Source organism: Stigmatopora argus, chromosome 9, assembly GCF_051989625.1.
Source record: "Stigmatopora argus isolate UIUO_Sarg chromosome 9, RoL_Sarg_1.0, whole genome shotgun sequence".
Taxonomy (NCBI): domain Eukaryota; kingdom Metazoa; phylum Chordata; class Actinopteri; order Syngnathiformes; family Syngnathidae; genus Stigmatopora; species Stigmatopora argus.
The window spans coordinates 15,994,563-16,014,624 of NC_135395.1; the positions used below are offsets into that span (position 1 = coordinate 15,994,563).

Below are 20,062 nucleotides of genomic sequence, written 5' to 3' on the forward strand. Positions count from 1 at the left end.
AAAATGTAAAGCCTTAACATTTTGAATTATTTTTTAAAGGGAAAAAAAAGTCCTCATTTGTGGCGACCCTTTAACATACACAAACTGAACAAAATTGAAGCCAATGTGAGAGCCAAGTCAGGGTATAAAAACGCACAGGCATACGTTCTAAATCAGTGCCTTAGATTTGAATTGCTTGGACCACAGTGTTAGAACAGGCCATGCGGTGACACAATGACGAAAAGATTTTTCTTTCCTTTGCTTGTTATTTGACAAAAGCCCAATCAGAAAGTGCAGTGGACCACAGAGAAAATACTGCTGATTACATCCTAATACACACAAAGCCAGTAGCTGGTGCAAAAACACACTGATTACGTCCTCCACGGCTCTCCTCTCTCCTCATCCCAGGTATCGGTTACACGGTAAAGCCATGCTGATCGAGGATCAGCGTTTTGGGCGCGGGGCGGTTAAGGAGTTTGGGGGGGCTTAACCTCCATTTCAATACAGGAGGGAGCGACGGAGTCTCCGGGCCCCAGAGCTCCCCAATACAAATAAACAGCTAGGACACAAAAATGTCTGGCAGATTCGAAACAATTTCCTGAAGGATCTGTCGATGTGCAGAGGAAGTGGAGAGGCGTGGAGGATCTAAAGAGTGAAGCGGCTGGAGACAGTTGAGCAAGATTATGTTGCGGGGGAACAGAAAAGGAAGAGAATGAGGGAAGGGAGTCGGCCTAGTGGCTTTGGATTTTAATCAAACCATCATGCGATAGGCTGAATTCTATCGCACATACTTATTTGATGACACTTAATTTTCATTACCCGTCCGTCAACATGAAAAAAAACTGTGGTCAGTGGCATTCATTCACACCCAAAATGAAAAAAATCATGTTCTAGTCACACATGGTTTGAATGTGTATCAACACATGCAAAAGCCAGTCCTTATTTGTTGGGTGTAAGCTTTCATTTATGTCCAATCTATCTTTAGAAAAACGCTCAAGAGAGGCACTGTCTGTTTTGTGAAGGTCTTGCAACTAGGAACAATAGTAAAATGGAGAAAACAGGCTAAATAGGCATCTGTTAACAGTTTTGTAGATAACTATAACCTAAACGAAAAACATAACATCCTGTTACGATCAGAGAGAGAAAAGAATATATACATATAGGCACACTTGAGTATTAATCACAGGCGCAGCCAAACTATGAGGAAAGGTGCGACTTATAGTCCAGGAAATACGGTACAAAGTTCCACTCAACGTCAATCCCACCTCTGTGATAAAAATAGGGAGCAGGTCTATTTTCTCCTTCGTCGGCGTCAACCCGTCTCACAGTTTATTACACACCAAAAAGGAATGGAACGGAAGTCATGTCTGTTCTTTCAAAGCAAACGTAAATAAAAATATGATGTATTTGATTATTGAAATGTACTCAAAAATGTCATTTGCATGTAAGGTATATTTTGACATTTTTAAAGAAAGTGAAGTTTATCCCAACTATATCATATAACTATATTTTTCTGTCAGAGTCAGTCAAAATTTCCCCTACAAGATGTAACCTAACATTAAGAAATGCTAGAACGCATTAGATAATTCCTTAAACACAATAACTCCAGCCCTATTCAAGGTAGGGGACAGCAAGTTCACACGGTTTCTTTCCCGTATCTCTATTTGCATATGAGTGTAGGGTTATGACTTGATATGGGTTTGAATTTGCTTATGTGGCTTAAAAGATATTTCTTCCTGTGTTGGCACGCACACGTCTCTGTGCTCCTGTTGCTTGCGGTCATTCTGGAAAGGGACATGGCCATTTTGCCACTGAGCTGAATTCACAGAAACAGGCTTGGTCCTGGCCTGCAGAATAGTATTTATACTCCCTATTTATCCATTGGGGAACCACAGCAATCTCTATCACCGCTTTGTGATTCATGTTTGTTTGCTTTGCTCGGAGCCGATTCAATTTCATCACGAGGCCCTTTTCTTTCGCCAACCCCCTCAAACCTGGCTTTCTGCAGGATTGTTCACACCACCCCTCATTTGCGGGCACGCCGCGGTTTTCCTCAGAAAGGATAAGACATTAAAACTAATAACCTCCATAATTATAAATCCATATTTCTCCGATGAGAATGTGCAAAGAGGCTCGGGTTCCAACTCGGGAAAGGACTTCTTGGCAAGAGCCGTCTGCGAGTGCAACAGAGCGGCTGTTAGAAAACAAAGTCATTTTAGTGCGCGCCTTGGAAAACAGAAACCGCTGTTCTGTGACTGCTTGGAGGGGGAAAAGCGAGGCCAATCTGACAGAGGGCTATGATTTTAGCTTAGCCATTGGCCCACGAAGAAAGAATATGTGCTATTGGCAAAGCTCAGCGCAAACAACCTCAGACATCTGAACTGGAAGAGGAAACATCGATTTGCATGTGTTAAAAAGGGGAGCAGATGCCATTGTTTCATCAGGAGCACACCGCAATGTTTCAGCAACTCAGCTCATCTCCTAAATTGACTCTTTGCAATCACTACCCCAAACATTAATCTTTCCAACAGTCTTAAAGTGTCTCCTCTTCCTGTTGCCGAGAGCTATTTGGAGGCTTTAAAGACACTCGGATGGATTTGACGTCGCCGATGGAAATAAATGAAACCCTGGAGCTCGCTTTCAACTTTTTTTTTTAGTGAGGTCTTCTCGGAGAAAAGGAACATTGTGTGAGAGGTTGGCAAATGAGGCCGAGGAGAAATACAATACAAAAAATGAATAGGACTGTTGTGTGGTTTTGTGCTTGAAAGGAGATCCGAGCTGTGCGCTCAAGATGGTGACTTGAACGCAATCTTAGCACATTTAGGGATCTTAAAAGGCTGAATAATGGCGGGTACGATGAGGAGAGGGCGACAGCCAGGCGGGGGGTAAAATATTCTAATAAGGTAAGTGTGGAGCTCGCCCTGAGTGTCTGCGTTAGGAGATGTTCGAGGCCAACTAATTGAGACGAATACATGAATATATCATGTGGGAGAGAAGGGTTCAGTCGTAACCAATGACGACCATTCATTTGTCTGGCCACGTGAGCAGCCCTGCCGTTGCAACAAAGTCCTCATGGCCTCTCACCCGCCCCCTCACCCCCACACCATACCCCACTCTAAACAAACTCCTCGGTAATAAACGAAAGGCAATAACGCTGTGCCTGCTAACCCCCTCAGAATGAAATATCCAAAGGAGAAGTAGGAGAGGCAGCCTGGATAGATTTGCAAAGCAAGCAGAAAGTCACATATTACACCGCTGCTCCATAAACACTAAAAACGAGAAGAGAGGGATGGGGGGTCTCCTTATCCTGGGCCATGCTGCTCCATCGGGTCTAACCTGAGCTGTTAGCGGGGTTTACTTTGAAAAGGAAATCCGCTAAGTATTACTGATTAGCTACTTAAAACTCTAATCGGTAACATCAATGACAGTTACCCCGAGTCAATGAGCAACACGGATTTCCTCAGGTGATGCGAGCAATCGAGGCCAAATGAAGCATTTTGACTTACCAAAAACATTTCAATTGAACATTGCCGTATAGCATTTTTCATCCATTTACTGAGGTTGTATGTGAAACGTAAGAACATCAATCAGGCCGCTGGTTCTGTAAGTGATTTTAAATGTCTGCAGTCTGATGAATGTGCAATAATGGAGCCTGTCCTTTGTTCTACATTGATAAAAAGCATGCATGGGGTTCAACCATTTAGACAAAAAGAAACTCTGCAGCACAGTCTCTTCAGTAAGACATATCTTTGCGTGATTTTACAGAGGGAGGTTACCAGATGTTAAAAACCCATTTAATTGCAAGTTGGAAAATGTGTGAGTCATTTGCATCTCTATAATCTGACATTCAAAATGCCTTTGTCTTTTCAAGAGTGCAGCTGACAAATGAATGTCTTTTGAATAGGGGGCTGTGATTTGATTATGGTAATTTTATGTTAACTCCAAAAGATGACATCTAACAATTTTTTGAAAAAACAGATGACTTTTATGGCAAAATCTGAGAGGAAGCCTGATGTCGCTTTTATAAAACAGTGTGAGAACGTTCTTACAAGAGCACACACTGCACATTGATACTGAATGTAGAGTAATGGGGGGGGGGGGGGGGATTCTGGTGATCTGCTGTAACCTTGTGGGGGATTTCACACTTGACCTTCATCTCCAACCCTAAGGCGGTTTGTAACATAAGATTGTGTACAATGTATATATAATCGTTTGGTTGGGAATTGCCAAAGTCTATGTGTAGGTTGTTAAGCATAAATACGGAATACTACAGAAATAACTCGAGCAAAAGAAAATATCTTTTGGGAATGCGAAACAAGACTACTAACTTTTAATCCTGTCAGCAATTACAAAAAGTAATGCCAAATATTTACCTAACAAGTTTATCCTTGGACACGTTCTCTGTCCAATGCTAATCGTAGATAAGTTGAGAGTTTCCTGGGGTTTAGTGTCAAGCCTATTGAGTGACAAGAGCACAAACATCTCTGCTGTTTGCTGCGAGTCATTACGAGGACGGGTTGTCTTCTGAGGTTGGGGGAGCGTGTGCCCTGCTGCCTCATTCTTCCAGTGTAGGAGTCTATGGTTGTCTGAGTCTACGACGGCACACTGAGATGGAGAGTGACAGCTGTCAGGAAGGATCAGGCTTACCCTGACGACCTCATAAGGAATCATGGGAGAGGGCTAAAGGAGTCTATAAGGATTGGCTGCTAGGGTTTACCGCTTCATGGCCTCATCGTTGCGTAGCATACAGTCATAGCCAGCACTCGGGCTACTGCTACTTCATTTTTACGAGAGCTCAAAGAATGTGCATAAATCCTATTATTCGAAATATAAGTCGGACATGAGTAGGAAAGACGTCAGTCAAAACGTGCAAAATGCGTAGGAAAAAAAGATACAGTATATTATAGTAAGTCAAACTGTCAAAGACCAAAAACAGAAATTAAAAAACTGTCAAATAATACACGTCAGTTCACATATTAGTGGTTATTCAGATAAGTGAAAATAATTGTGGGATAAAGTAACACACGTTTCAAGACAATTCCCATTAAATTGTATTTTTCCAATAAAAAAAAGAATATGTGATCCCATTAAATTTTTTTTTTCTTGGAAAAATACAATGTGAGAATAAAGTGATGATTTTAAAATCTCGCTAAGAAAACAAGCCCTTTCTAGATCGTAGCTACTATACATCCTATTAATTAGGTAAACATTAAATACTTCACCATCATGATTGCTCGCATAAAAACCATCACACAGGTGATTATGTTTGTGATCTCAGAGCAAAATGTATATAAAAAGAACATCTGCTCATCCATGATTGGTGAAACTTAACACGCTGAGTACTTTTTACTATGTATACTGTAGATCAAGTCTTAAAGTGCAGATTTCTCACAACTCTCTTTAGAACGATGATAATGTCTGAGATGTAATAATTAAACAATGTGTTTATTTTTAAAGATGAAGTGTAAAAATTGCAAACGCAGAATGAAACAATTTCGTGTGTTTTTCAAGTGAGCAAGTGGAGGGCTTGTAGGCTAAAAGCCTGACACAAACAGTTACAAATGGCGAATGACAAAGCTGCTTTTTCATTTTCTGTCCATCCAATTTCTATCTATTCTAATTTCTTCAATTCGATCGGGTCACAAGTGAGCTGGATTCCATCTCTAAAATAAATATAGATTTCTGCCTAGCTTCTCGGATGTGCTTCTCTTGTGTATACAATCCTAGCCATCCTCCCCTCTTCTCCACCTTAATTCATTTCCTTTAAAAGCTTGCAATCTCAAGTCACTCCCCTCTGAGGTCTCTGGCCTCTAAACCAGCACAGCTATTTTCCAAACAAACATCTCATTTCAAATCCCATGTTTAGACAACACAATGAAATGCAGCCAGTTCTGTTTGGTTATTCGCGTGTCAGCGTGCCAGTGCGCGTGCGTGTACGCGTGTGCTGATGGACAGCACAGACGAGGGCTGGAGTTTAGATCAGAGCGGGGTTATCATTACTGACCCCTGCTGTGTCTCTGTGACCCTTTATGCGTGGGTTCCGACTTTTCGCCCCGCCACCGTCCCCTACCGACTACACAAGCACATATGCGCACGGCTGTCAGAGTTTGCCTGGGATGCACAAACCAGTGGACATCCCCTGCAGGGACACAAGGGCAGCGGGGAGTCACACAAACACGCACCATTTGTTGCTTACTTTACCCCACACCTTTTGTTGCTTATTCAGCCCCTTTCGTGGAGTATAAAGTGGAGGGGGTAGTCAAGTTGATCAAGGAAAAGACACACAGAGCCACGAGGTCAAAGTGCAGGTGGACTTTAGGAATGCGCCCTCCCGTTGCCTCTTTCTGTCGTCTCCAGTCTCTGCCATGCCTGAGCGTTAATGAGCCCAGATTATCCTGCTTTTTAGATTTACATTTGCATCCCACTGGTGAGCGAGTGGACCACATTCCAACCGAAGACAATAGGAGCGCATTGGAAAAACAAGCCTTCTTACGACAGACTCCACTGGACAGGAGAAGCTGCAAAAATGTGCTCACTTGTCACTGGCTTGGGCTTTAAATACATACTGTACATTTGGCTGACACGGCCATTATACACTGTACATGATAAATGACGTTAACCATGGTGAATGCCCAGACTGCATTGTAATAAATACCGAAAGGAAATCCCGCTGCAAATGACAACAGCATTACCATACAACAAAGATGAATACAACAGCTGATTATTGCTGACAAGAGAGATGTACATTGTATGAGGCTAATAATGATCCACCATCACTTGGATGGAGTCGGCGCATCTAACGAAACACTGCGGGCAAGTATTTCTAGTTGGTACTATCAATATGCCATTCACAGCAGAGAGAAAGGAGAGCTCCTTTAAAGTTATTGTCAAATCAATTGCACAAAACCAATCTTATTTGTAAGAGCTACTTCTAGATGCTGAGGAAATGTCTGATATTACAATGTATAAATTGGTGTGAATAAATCTGGAACACAATAATACCGCACTAAAAATCCCATTGTATTTAATCAACCATAAGTCATGACATTTTCTATAATACATCTTTCTCACGTATATACTGGGACTGCAAAGTTACGGCGAGTTTCAAAATCTAGCCAGACATCAACTGCAATCACCGTCTGTTTGCCCATCCTGTCCCCTGTGGCCCGAGAGGTGATTGCGTTGGCCGTAAGGGACAGAATGTACTCATGGAATAAAACAGCAACAAAAGGTAAGAGCACAGATCTTAAAATCCAAGTGCTCCCATAAGGCATTTGTGTATTATAAAAGAAATGATTTCTTTAGCCCACATAATACCTTGGCCACCGAAGCTGTTTGATAAAATCAGCCTGCCTTCTTAAAGCCTGCTTTTGAGGAGGAATGCAGTTCCAAAATATGAATAAAAGTGTCTCAAAACACAAGAGATTGTGGCATTTGAACTGCGACTTTAGTTTAGCGTGAGCAGAAATACTGTGGAGGTTATTTATAACAAGGACATTGGTCAAATCTTTTATTTTTCCGAAATAGCTAGACAGTATGTAAAAAAAATAGTTATTGTATTGCCTGTTTAATATCATCGCCCTTGCCCAAGGTTGTCTGGGATTGAACCCAGCTCAACCGTGACAATAGTGAGGATAATAGTTTTGGAAAAATATGATAAGTCATAGCACAATAGTCTCCTTCACCTATAATCTAGTTTAGATATAAATTTGTATTACTGCTGACTAATAATGAGGAAACATGCTCATTTAATTATTTGTTCAATTATTGTCAAAAAATGCTGCAATTAAGCAGTGGGCAGGAAGCAGACTCGCACCCCTCCAATAGCTACTTTCCTTTTCATTAGAAGTCTTTAAACAATACATGAAACTTAAATGCTGATAAATCAAGAATTTCATGGCATTATCCATAAAACCCTGTGCAAGATTACCTTGCTTTTATTACCGGTGGGTTAAAATGTAAACTGTAATAAAACTGCTGCCGCTGGCTGTGATGGAATGCATGTTTTCTTTATGTGCTGTAAAAATATTGCGATATTTCCTCTCCCAAAGCCCTAAACGCTCACGTCCCAACATATTTGGGCATAAGAATTCTGAAAGGATTTTTTTAGACGTTTTCATAGGATAAATATGTCGAGAAAATGCCCTGAATGGCCCCTTCCACATTGACCTTAAACATTAGACAAGTATATCACTTTGGACCGTTGTCACGGTGATGCGGCCATCACCATTAAAAAACAGTTTAACTGAAAAGCCCCCTGCCGCCCATGTCGGCGTTCAATAGCGTGTGAACTGAAGTGCATTACCTGTTCCGTCAAGCTTCTCTGGCTTAATGAATGTTAAAAGCATGACATCAATACATCAAATTGCCTAGGAAACTTACAGGTGATGTAGTAGTTGACGTTCCTCTTGAATTCAAGGCCCATGTAGTTGGGACTAAACTCCTGGAATTTGATGGTAAACTTGATGTCCTTCTCCGGCTTGTTGCAGTTGACCAGCACATTTGGGTCAAGGACTGTGCTGCAGCTCTCCGCCTGCTCCCTTTTCACCAAGTACAGCTTGTAGAACTCATACTCTCGGCCTTGGTCCCCTTTGGGACAGATGATATCCAGCTTGTCACCGATGTCAGGGTATAGAACCAAGCCTTTGCCAGCAACAAATCTATGAGGCAAAAAAATGCAGACTGTTAGTAACACATCATAAAGAAAGTCTGGAAAAGCAGCCATATAATTTCAAAACAGTTTATATGGTCCTAATGCTTTGGGCTTTAATGTTTTTTTAAGTTGTCTAGCACCAGCTTTTAGGCACAGCCGTTAATTTGGGACCACAAAAGCAAGACACGTTACAGCTTGACAAGATTCAGGCACACACATCCTCTGAAGTTGCATCCCATATACGCAGGTTTGAAATAAAACATACCAAATGTTTATAAGGGAGGAAACAACATAACCACATTCAAAATGATGGTCATAAAAAGGATAAGAAGCTGAAGGCACATAAAATCCGTCAACTGGAATTCAGTGACTTTGTGCCCTGAAGACTGCTGACCAGCGGATTGATTTTATAATTTTCTAGAAATATTTTAGAAGATAGGACTTAGAATGTAAACACTTGAAATGATTTACAATAAAAGCCTGTTTTCTATCATTTGTTTAATCCTGTATGCAATGCAAATTTTACTGTAATACTTTTCAAAAATACATTATGTAAGCAGCGCATAATTTAACTTTTCAATTCATATTTTGTCATTTTAGAATAAATTTGAATAATTACCTAAAAATACACAATAGATGGAAATTCACTATTAGTTCCCTAAATAGGCACTTTAAAATAGTGGTAATTGCACTCGTATTTTCCAGGAACACTAATAAACGTAAGTATTTGTTGAATGTTTTATAATTAGAAACATTATTTAAAAAATGCCAGGGTTGCTTCATTATCATTGTTGAAATATTTCCACTTGTGCACCAGATCGCACATTTTAAAAGTCATAATCACAAACAATTTATTCCCAAGTGGAGAAATAATGAGTTTAAATTTGAATTAATTGCGCAGCTCCATGTTCAGTACAGCCATTCAATTTTGGTTAATAATTTAAAGGTATGAGTAATCTAAGTAAAATTGCTATTTCAGAAATGTGTATCAGATTGTTAAATTTTACGTACGGCCAGTTACAACATGATATCTATTTGACGACAGAGGTCTGGCTATAAAGACACAAACTGTGCGGGGTCAGGCTTCCTAAGGTTCATCTTCCCACTGACTGATCATCTGCTAGGGGATTAAGATAATCCATTTGGCCTTACTGTACCACTCCACCTCGCTCGCTTCTGCCAACTCAATCAGATCAGATTCTATTCTCTTTTATTCTCAAAAGCTTGTGAACAGGAGACGAGTATGTACGCAAGTGTGTGTGATGGGTGGGGGCAGGGGGTCCGCAGGCAGGAATTGCAGTGTGTTTGGGCAGTGATGTTTGTCTTTATGCAGGTCAGCGTGGGTGCGAATGTGTGTGTGTGTGTGAAATAGTTTTCTGCAAAATGGGCTGAGTTTGCGGTCTGATGGGATGGGGGCACGGGGGGTCAGACTGGGCTGAATCATTGTTCTGGACTTGTTTGAGGCTTAAAATGTCAACATGTTTCAGCTCTGCTGTCCCAGTTAGCCAAGCATTAACCCAGACAGCCGGACTGACCACGGGTGTGTGTGTGTATGTGTGTATGTATGTGTGTGTGTGTGTGTGTGTGTGTGTGTGTGTGTATATGTTTGAGTGCATGTGTGTGTCGTGGTCGCAGACAGTGAGCACAGCAGCGAGCCTATCTGCAAGATCTGCCCATGCCAGCGGATTTAAGCAGGATTTAGCTGTGTGCAATGCATTTGTTGTTATTTCTGATCCCTCACATTTTAACAAGGCATCAGGGGCTGGGGGCCCTCACTGTCTCTCTCTCTGAGAGCATAATCTCACCTTATCTAGATTCCGTATTTCATCATGGCTTACTAAATATGTGACACTTCAGATGGGCTGGCGAGAGTTCTTTCAATATTAACAACAGGAGCCTGTGAGTACTATTTGTTGGGAATATGCCTTAGTTTGGGGTAAACAGGGGCAGAAAGTCAGCCATTGTCAAAATTAAATTTAAAAAAAAACCCAATTCCATAAAAGTCACATTTGCGTGGGATAACTCCCCATGAAAATGGACATGATCGGATTAAAGCCTTTCACCATTCATGAGCATCCTTCTTAGTAAGTCATTACCAAATAAATGTCTTCCATCACATGAAAGGATGAATGCAAAAAGGAATTGAAAAAAAAAAAAGTCCAACACTGGCGCATCCAACTATAGCTTAGTTCTGTTTATGTTTTCTTTTTGGAAAATATGAGAGCACAAACTTGGACGGTGAGGTGCTTTTATGCGCTGCTTGTGAGCCTGTGGCGAGGGTGCGGGCTAATTGAGGGAGAACGAGAATGCAGGAAATCCTTTGTCCAATGTCTTTGAACAATTTCTTCATTTCAACAGCAACACGGTCACCCGACCTTCAAGTGCGTACGTGTGTGTGCGTAGACAACATCCCCGAATTCACGTGTGTGAGTCTATGAAGACATGGACACAATCAGTCTCTAATTGGATCTACAAGATTCATCAGTGAGGCATAAACATGTTCCCATGGCAACATTGGGCTTTGTTGCTGACCATCTCATCTACTCCCCGCCTTCCCATCTCTCACGCACTCTCTTCTTTATTTCTCTCGCCGATCCCATCCTCTCTTGCTTTATCCTTTCGCCCATTCACCTCTTCAACATTTCTCTCATTACATCCCCCTACCCCACTTGCCCTCACAGTACAGACACAAAAAAGCAGACAAACAAGTGTGAAACCAGAGAGGTGAAAAGAAAGACTATCATGATTAGACCTGGAATTGTTTCACTCCACAAGTAGGGTCTTTGTTATCCTTTGAACAGATATTGCTTCCGCAAGCGTACTCGTTCAAAAGGCCATCAGTTGAAGCGCATAACCACGTCCCGTTTCTCATTTCAACAAACCATTTGTTCGGGTATCAAAGAAAGCCACAACCTTTTTGATGAATAATTAAGATTTCCAAAATCTGAGTGTCTTAATATCCTTCAAGGATTTAATCACAAGCCCGCCCATGTCATTGATTCAATTTTCCGAGCGTGTCTTATAGTCGGCGGTTAGATTGCTATCCTGCTTCTGTTTCCCAGCTTTTGTCAACGGTCTGCTATAATGAGGCTCTGGCTGCTGCGGAGGTCTGGAAGCGCCATCGCAGATGGGAAAGAAGCAACATAAAAGAAATAGGGCAGCAATTAGTGTTTAGCCCTCCACTTGGCAAGCTGCATGCCATCTCGCGTCCAGGATGTGAAACTAAACTGGTGGGGCTGTGACTTTGTCTCGCGTTTGTTTCTCAGCTGGGTTAATCAGCAGCACTCCTTTGCTACAAACAGCCACGCATTGAAGAGGAGGGGATGTGGGACTAAAGATTATTGTACTTTTGAAGAGGTCAAAAGGGAGATTGGTTCGAAAAGGGGGGGGTTGAATTGAATCTTTCATTCACGATGTCGAGAGACCTTAAAAGAGAGGAACAATCATGCAGATAGAAACTTAAGTTGATTGGGGCTGGGAGGAAGAAACCCTCACTGTGAGACAGGCCCTATTCCCCGATGTGAAATTGGAAAGATCTTCCTGTACCAAGCAAAATAAAAAGAATTGTTTTTCTAACAACCCAAACAAGGTTGATTTTGTTTCATCTGGACGGCTCTAGTGTGAGCTCAATCCTGTAAAGAGCTTACACAAACAGCACAGCAGAGAGAACAGAAAACAACCAAGCAGCTGAAATGAGCCGACCCCTGCCTCCAAACCCCCCAAGAAACATATTTTTTTACATTCCAATGGTGAATATGAGCACATGATCTCACATATGCTTCACCCTTCCCATTTTCCCATACACACACACGGGTGTGAGCGTGCACAAAAGCACCGCGGGGTGCATCCTGGACCTTCTTAGACACCCCTATTCACTTGCCGTGCCCTCGCCGACTTTCGTATGAAACGCCGCCCACATGAAGACCCACTCAGAACCCCTCACGGAGCCTCAACCAGCCCTCATCCTCCCGCCCCCGTCCAGTCAACTCAGCCCCGCGCCCCGACTGCCGTGCTGGCAAGCATCCTTCGCCGCTTGAATGAATGAACCCGAAAACAGGAACGGGAGAGGAAGAGGCCGAACAACTCAATACCAACAAAAGGGCATTTAATTGATTTGTTCCTCCTGAGAAGCAGCAGGAGTATGTCACACATATCAATAAAAATCAATTCTCCACAACAACACATCCAAAGGGTTATCAGCCAACAGCTCCCATGCAGGTACAGTATAGGAAGAGAAACCATCACGATAAAGGGCTCTTCAACATGGACTCGGGACTATTGCGTGACCTTTAAAATGAACACAAGAGTGAGAAAACACACACACAGAAATGCAATCAACACCACACCAGGTACTCCATTCCTCTCCCTGTCAGTTTGTTCGGTAATTATCGCACCAGGAAAAGTCTTCCCTACTCAATTATCATTTCTTTCTCACACGCACAATCAGTGTGTCTTCCAACTCCCGCCCTGCACATTATCAGTTGAGACACCTCACATAGTGCGATGATGTTTACTGTAATCTTATACAATAATCCATTGTTGTAGAGTTCCGATTTATGGAAGACCATATGTTCATTTAATCAAGCACATAGACCGATTTGAAATGATGCTTCTGAGGCCAAAGACTTTCTTATTTTTGAGTGACAACGAATTAAGCCTTTTTCCTCCACCAGCATTGTATTGTATTTTTTGGAAAAGAATTCACACTGGAGTATAAATCGCGGCAGCCAAAAAATGAAAAATGAAGGCGGGGGGAAAAAAACATACACAAGTCTCACAGGTCCTAAGTCCCAGGACCGGCAAAACTATGTAAAAAGTGCAACTTAAAGTCTGCATAAAAAGCATTTATTCCGGGTTGTTACAGTCTAAAACTGTTAAGAGAGTCACTAAAGACAGATTAAAGCTCACACAATGGAAGAATTCAAGCTGTGGTGTGTGAACTGTCTCCACTCATCAAGTGTGGTTAAGATCCATCGAGAGTTGTTGACTTGGTGTGATCATTTCGTATTAGGGAGTGAGACATGCATGGTAAAGCTGTCAGGAAGCTTGAAGTGGACGCCTCAGAGTTCTGGGAGCCGCTCGTCGCAAAAGCGCCTCGCGCCAACGTTCGCCGTCTTATGAAAGCATACTGGTCATCGAGCTTGTGACCAGAAATTCAACTTAATAGCTTGTATACATAACTGGATAATGTCAGACTAGTGAAGGGGTAGATGTTCCCATGAACTACAAACACAGTCATACACATATATAAACACGCAACTCGGAACATACACACGCAAATTTCCTCACGATGAACTCGGTAAACACGTCACCTCTACGGGAGTGCACAAGCAGGCAAGCATCCTCAAATTCAAGAAAACAAAACCCCAAACGTCTCCGGAATTGTTTAGAATAGCAGGAACGATTGGATCCCTGCTGTAGGCTCGACTAAGCGGCGGAACTGCATTATGGGTGAGATGTGATCACAGAAACTGGTAAGCGTAAATGAATAGAAAGAGATGATTTGCTTTCCACCCTGCGGAGAGATGCTTTTGTACGTGTGAAGTCAAACACCCTTCCTCTTCTCTCACATAGGCATACACACACACATTTGAGTTAGTTAACAAGATAGCACGCAGAGTATATGCGTTTCTGTGTGACTCATAGCAGTTGCACATCGACAATCTTCGACGTACACGCGCACACCTCCCATCTTCGTCGGACAAGCTCGGTACACTCTCGCGCTCTATCACTGTCACACGGGGGGCTCGCGTGGCGTCGTAATGAGCTAACAAGATGACACCCAGATGGCCTTGCCACAAGGAGGAAACAAGCCGACCGGTTTGTACACCAACAGGCTGAGAAGAACTGCTGAGCGAGACGAGTGTCAGGAGTCATTACGAAGTCCGAAGAGGATAATCTGTTTCCCCTCATGGCTTCTGTGGTTTTCCACCCAGCCGAGCCCATCCCTCTCTAAGAGCAGACCAGTTAAACACGGCCCGCGTGCGGTCATGATTGAACGTCATTGTCGGTATCGGTGACAGCGAGGAGGCCGGGAGTCTCCCTCGGTCGCCGTGTCTCCACTTATCATCCATCAGGAGTGCGAGAGGCGACCTTTCACCTTGAATACTTCCATTTTGGAAGAAACAAATGTGCAGTCACGCAAATGCACGTTTATTTATTCGAACGAAAAACAAAAGATTCCAACGTTGCAAAACCACTAAACTTCCCCGTTCCACTGGAAAGAAAATTTGAACATTTGGCATTGTTTTTGAATTATGAAACCACAAATTTTTAAACATGCTGTTACCAATTTCTGAACATAAATAGATGAGCCATCACATTTATTCTTTCGTGAAAGCCAGATGTTTGTTTTGGCCGAACCTATCCAGTTTGTGATTGATTAGCAAAGTCTGCATTAGCTCCAAAATTAATTAAATAGGACGACCGTATTCTGTTGCACCAAAAAAGTAATAAATATGACTTATTGAGCTAAGGCAGCCAAAGTACGACATTTATATGGAACGCATAACAGAATAGCAGTGTGGTGGACGAGTGGTTAGTACATCCGCATCATAATTCTGAGTTTAGGGGTCCAAATCTATATTCTGTCCTTCCTGTCTGGAGGTTATATCTTATCCTGCGTGGGTTTTTAGTCATGCAAAAAATCCATAAACATGCCTATTAGGTTCCTAGAAGATTTTTTTCTACTTTAGTTCAAGTTAGGCATTCTGCAATTGGTTGGTAACCAGTCCAGCTTTGACCCTTCCTATCGTCCAAGGTCAAAATGGTCCTGCTACAATGCTGTATTTATAATTAGTCCATGGAGTCCATCAGTGTCCCACGCAATCGCAGTAGTAAATGTATCTGTAAAGTCACTATCATAATGAAAACACAGCTGTAACCTAGCATACTTTTGTGTGTCGGCTGACATTCTCATACAACAAACCACCTGCAACCTTGAGCTCTTTTGTGTTGTAATCCCAGCACTGTTAAATTAAAAAAAATCAAAGCCAGACCTTTACTTTGACTTGTTTTGAAACAACATTTTTCTTTTTAATTAAAATAAAAATCTCCACCAGTTCATTTGTAATTAATAAAAGTCGACAAAATGACTCGGATTTTCTCTCTTTGTAGTTGCTTCAGGATCATATCTTCACCGTATTCGTGGTTATTTCATACAAAAGCCTTGTCTCTTCAAGTTTAGTCTCCTTTTGGGCTACTTCTGTGCTCCACACACATAAGCTTGGTCATCCCACATTTTCTCTCTCACGCACACACATAAAGCCAGCTGCCTTCCATCCCCGAGGAGCAGCCACAGATGGGCTCTGCTTGCTCCGTAAAGATCTCTCCACAGGCCCAGTCTACAGTGGCTGCCAAAACCCGTCTGGCTAGAACCCACTGAATGTGCGACTGTCTTTGTAGATATGTGTGCCCGAACATGTCTGAGCAGCTCTGTGCTCGCCTTCCCGACACCCGTGTAGGAAGTGGGAGAGCTGGTGTCTTAACTGAGTGAAAGAGAGAGAAGGAGAGCGATCTTTTTCGAGAAGAAGGTTTACTTGATAGTCACACAGGGATGGACCCCCAAGCAACAAGCGCTTCAGAGCCCGAGTCTAAAGCTGGACGTACGTGTACGTGAGGTTGTAATCAGCTCGGAGCAGAGCATGAGGGAAGTGAGCAAGAAGACCTCCCAGACGAACAATAGCATCTCCCACTCCAAAAAAGATTGCATTTCACTCGCACTTGAGGGAAGAAACTGGGAGGGAGAAGAATCATAGCCATTATCAAAGCCAAGCAGGCGGCATAGGCGAGTAACCAGCAGCCATTTTACACTCTGTTATAAACAAAACATCTCTCAGCGACCAGCCGTTTAATGATGCAACCTAATCAGCACATCGCTGTACTAATAAAAGCGCATACACTCATACACAGCCACACACAGCTTTGTGCTATTTTAATTGTTTTGGGCTTCAATGGAGCCAGTCATGGTTAAATTCAATTTTTGACAATTACACTGCTATCTCAGCATGGCTCATTTAAACACATGGGATCAGAGTTTTAAGACGGAATAATGAGGCTAACTTTGCGGAAAAAGACAGAAATGCTGCAATTTCAAGTTGGCGTTGCCTAATTTGATTGGATTATAAATGTCAGTTCTCCGCCAAAGTGTGTGGTATTAGTTTATCATTTTAGAAGTTCTTTTTATTAATGTATGAAGAGTCAAACAATGACCAATAAAGCAATATTATAGATATTAAAAAAAGTCTCTGCATTTTTCCACATTTTTGTGATATAAAAAAGTCAGAGCAAGATAAATAATGTCGGCCATAATTCCCTTAACGAGGGGATCAACATTAAAGCAGTCCATTTAGTATGCACTCCCTTATCAAACATGGGTGTGGTTGTGTTTAGAATTACGTAATCACATTCAAATTAATGTTAATCGAGTTTGATTAACAAACAAAGTTCCATTTTTAAATGCTGGTAATTCCTGCTTTTCCACCTCCAACGCATAATGTTTTTTATACTGTTGGGTTTTGGAAAATTGACCAAAAAATGAGCTTAATTGGACCCTAAGAAAATCTCCCAAACACATGTTATAATACTCTGTGGTAGATTGCTTTGCTTTCATTCAATAAACTCAGTTTACTTTTAATAACTAAGGGAAGGCAAGTTGCACAGAAGCAATCAGTTTCATTGTACCATAGACAGATATAAAATAGCAAAGAGTAAAGTTCAAAATACAGTGCTTTCATTGTTCTGTGAATGTGGGGACGGCAGCAAAAAGGGAGGGAGCGACAATATTTATCTTAGTACGTGCCCTTTTCTTCACGACACTATTTTTAATATATTCCTCCTATTGTGTGAAAGAAAGACTAGGAGATTGATGGCTGGATGAGTCCGATCGCCGAGCAGATATGTAACTGCGACACATATGCAGGCTTGTCTCTCACACATTTCCCTCGCCTGTAATCTTAAATGACGCCAATGATTCCGGCGGATGACAAACAGTGGCATTTTGTGGCATTGAATTGTCGATTGTTGGTGGCTTATTCCAAGTCAGCATTGTTCTTAAAAGTGCCTCCCTGGGAAAATGGGAAAAGTCAAACAGCTGACGAGATGTCACCTCATGAACTCCCGCCTCGGTTTCACACACTTGCAAACCCGCCACGTCTGCGATCCGACACAATTCTCCCTCTCAGTCTCTTCTTTCTTTTCTGCTGGCGCGCCGAGCACACACGGACTTGAGAAAATTCTAAAACTCGCTCTTCGACTGCTTGTCAAGCTCAAAAGGCACAAAACAGGCCACAAGCCTCAAAAGCTACAGTTACGTACTGTTGTGCTTCACGGCTGCTAAACCTTGATCATATCACGTCAAACACGAGTCGTATGTTGACCTCTTGACTCGCTGCGAATCTGCGCCATTTCTACACCATGGAAACATAATTCTCTTCACTTTTCAGTTGGCCCGAAGCAGAAGTAGAGCAATGAAACGTATTTGGAACAGTCAAGTCCCTGTAGCCATACCTGCTCACATGCCCATACCTGGGCCTCAACATGCCTGTTGGGACTGGTCATGCAGGGCTATAAGAGGATCATGTATGACCTGAGGTCTTATCCTCTATATTTCCAGGGTCATGTATGTGCCTATATACTCTCACACATGTTCTTGCACGAGCACTTGTATCCACACACATTCTTTTGCAAGCCAGCAGTAGCTAGACTAGCCAGTAACAATAATTATTATATCGCCTTGATCATCAGATATATAAACTGGTGATTTCGTTTTTCAGGGCGGTTATATTACATGTTGTTAACATTCATTACTGTTGTTTTTTTCCTCACTCGCCCTCTCTAAGATTTTTTTTAAAAAGCAAAAAAGAATGCATTGTTTTTCTCATATGATTTGCATTTGTGTTGGTTAATCCATATTATTTTTGAAAGTAGTATAATTAATTCTTATTAGCGCTTGAATGCCATATTGGATTGGATGTTAACATTACGTGGAGGGAAATTTAGAATGTTAATGCGTTTTTAAAATTTTCTTTGTCATGTGGAATTACTGTAACAGTTTACTTGGTAGAAATTAGAGTAAATGGCTTGGTCTGACTCTATTTACGGAACTGTTAAAAATCTGCCAATGTAGTCAGTTTCTATCCAGACAATAATGGCCATTTAAATATGTCACGGCAAATCACCGAGATCACCGTTGATTTTTTTTTCCATCTACAATCTCGATCTTAAAACGGCCAAGCCCTAAAAGGAATTCACAGGAGGAAACAAACAGACCGTGTGGAGAATAATGGTGTATATTTCTGCATATTTTGGCATCGATCTAGTCCAACTTGCGACAGTTTTGCCAATAAACATATGAAACAGATACCATTTTATATTTAAGGTAGATGGCTCATCAAATCACCAAATCTAATTTTTCTTGACTTTCAAGTATCCTGCGACTTACTTATAATAATAATAATAATAGCATTCACTCACGTTCCATACTGCTTTTCCTCACAAGGGTCATAGGGGGTGCTGGAGCCGATCCCAGCCAATTGTGGGCAGTAAGTATGGGGAAACCCTGAGAGGGTTCGCAGCCAATTGCGGGACACAATGAAACGGATAACCACAATCATACCGCCAACAAGTGGGAATGAACTGAGACTGCCGAAGTCAGGCTGAAGAACCACTGCACCATTATTCCAGCTTGGGGGGTTCCATGATGGTACCTTATCACAATAGTTTTATGCTTTTCTTTTGTTATCCTAACAAGCCTAGGCAAAACGATAAAGAAAGGGCCCAGAAAGGAACAACTGACAGGCGTAATTACAGTTGGAATTGAAACAGCAGCATCCTGACTCACACAACACCACTGGATGGCTTTTAGATGGATTTGCTGGAATTGAGTACAAACATTGAGTCAATAATGAGCTAATGGCCAATCGTTGAAGAAGAACCATTCACAAGTGATTTGCCAGGGGCGCTTTGCACCACCGCCAGTCACCCAACATAACAAGGGCACCCTGCCAATAGGATCCATTCCCAGAACTGCATGCAGGTGTTTCAAACCCTTTATACTGTCTGTATGTGTACTCATTCAATTTTCCTTAATGCGAGAAAGCCTCTGAGGGGTGGAAAAGAAATTCTACTGATGAAAAGCTGATAATTATGCCTGTAATGATTCCGAAAGCGATGAAATCAATGACAAATTTGTGTTCGGAGCAAATGTACAAGACATTAAATTCCTATAGCACTTTGCCGGGGATATTTATGACTATTGCCGGAGCTTTCATTATCATAAAACGTGTTTAATATTTCCGAGCCCCGTGAGAGGGCGTCCACGTCGCGAGTGATTGAGCGCGGGAGATTTAGTGGCTCCTTCCGCATCCCCTCGTCTTTCTCCAGCTGCGTCTACGTGCTTCAGACCCGGTGATGGAGCTGCGAGGAGAGCAG

At 42.1% G+C, this 20,062-nt stretch overlaps 1 protein-coding gene across 1 annotated transcript in view; it reads right to left on the reverse strand.

Moving 5' to 3' along the window:
* Nucleotides 1-20,062, reverse strand: part of LOC144082689 (ephrin-B1-like) — a 67,631-nt gene that overhangs the window by 32,159 nt on the left and 15,410 nt on the right. Inside the window, exon 2 of the mRNA XM_077609977.1 lies at nt 8,362-8,639. Coding sequence (XP_077466103.1) covers nt 8,362-8,639 — 278 coding nt within the window. The remainder of the gene's footprint in view (nt 1-8,361; nt 8,640-20,062) is intronic.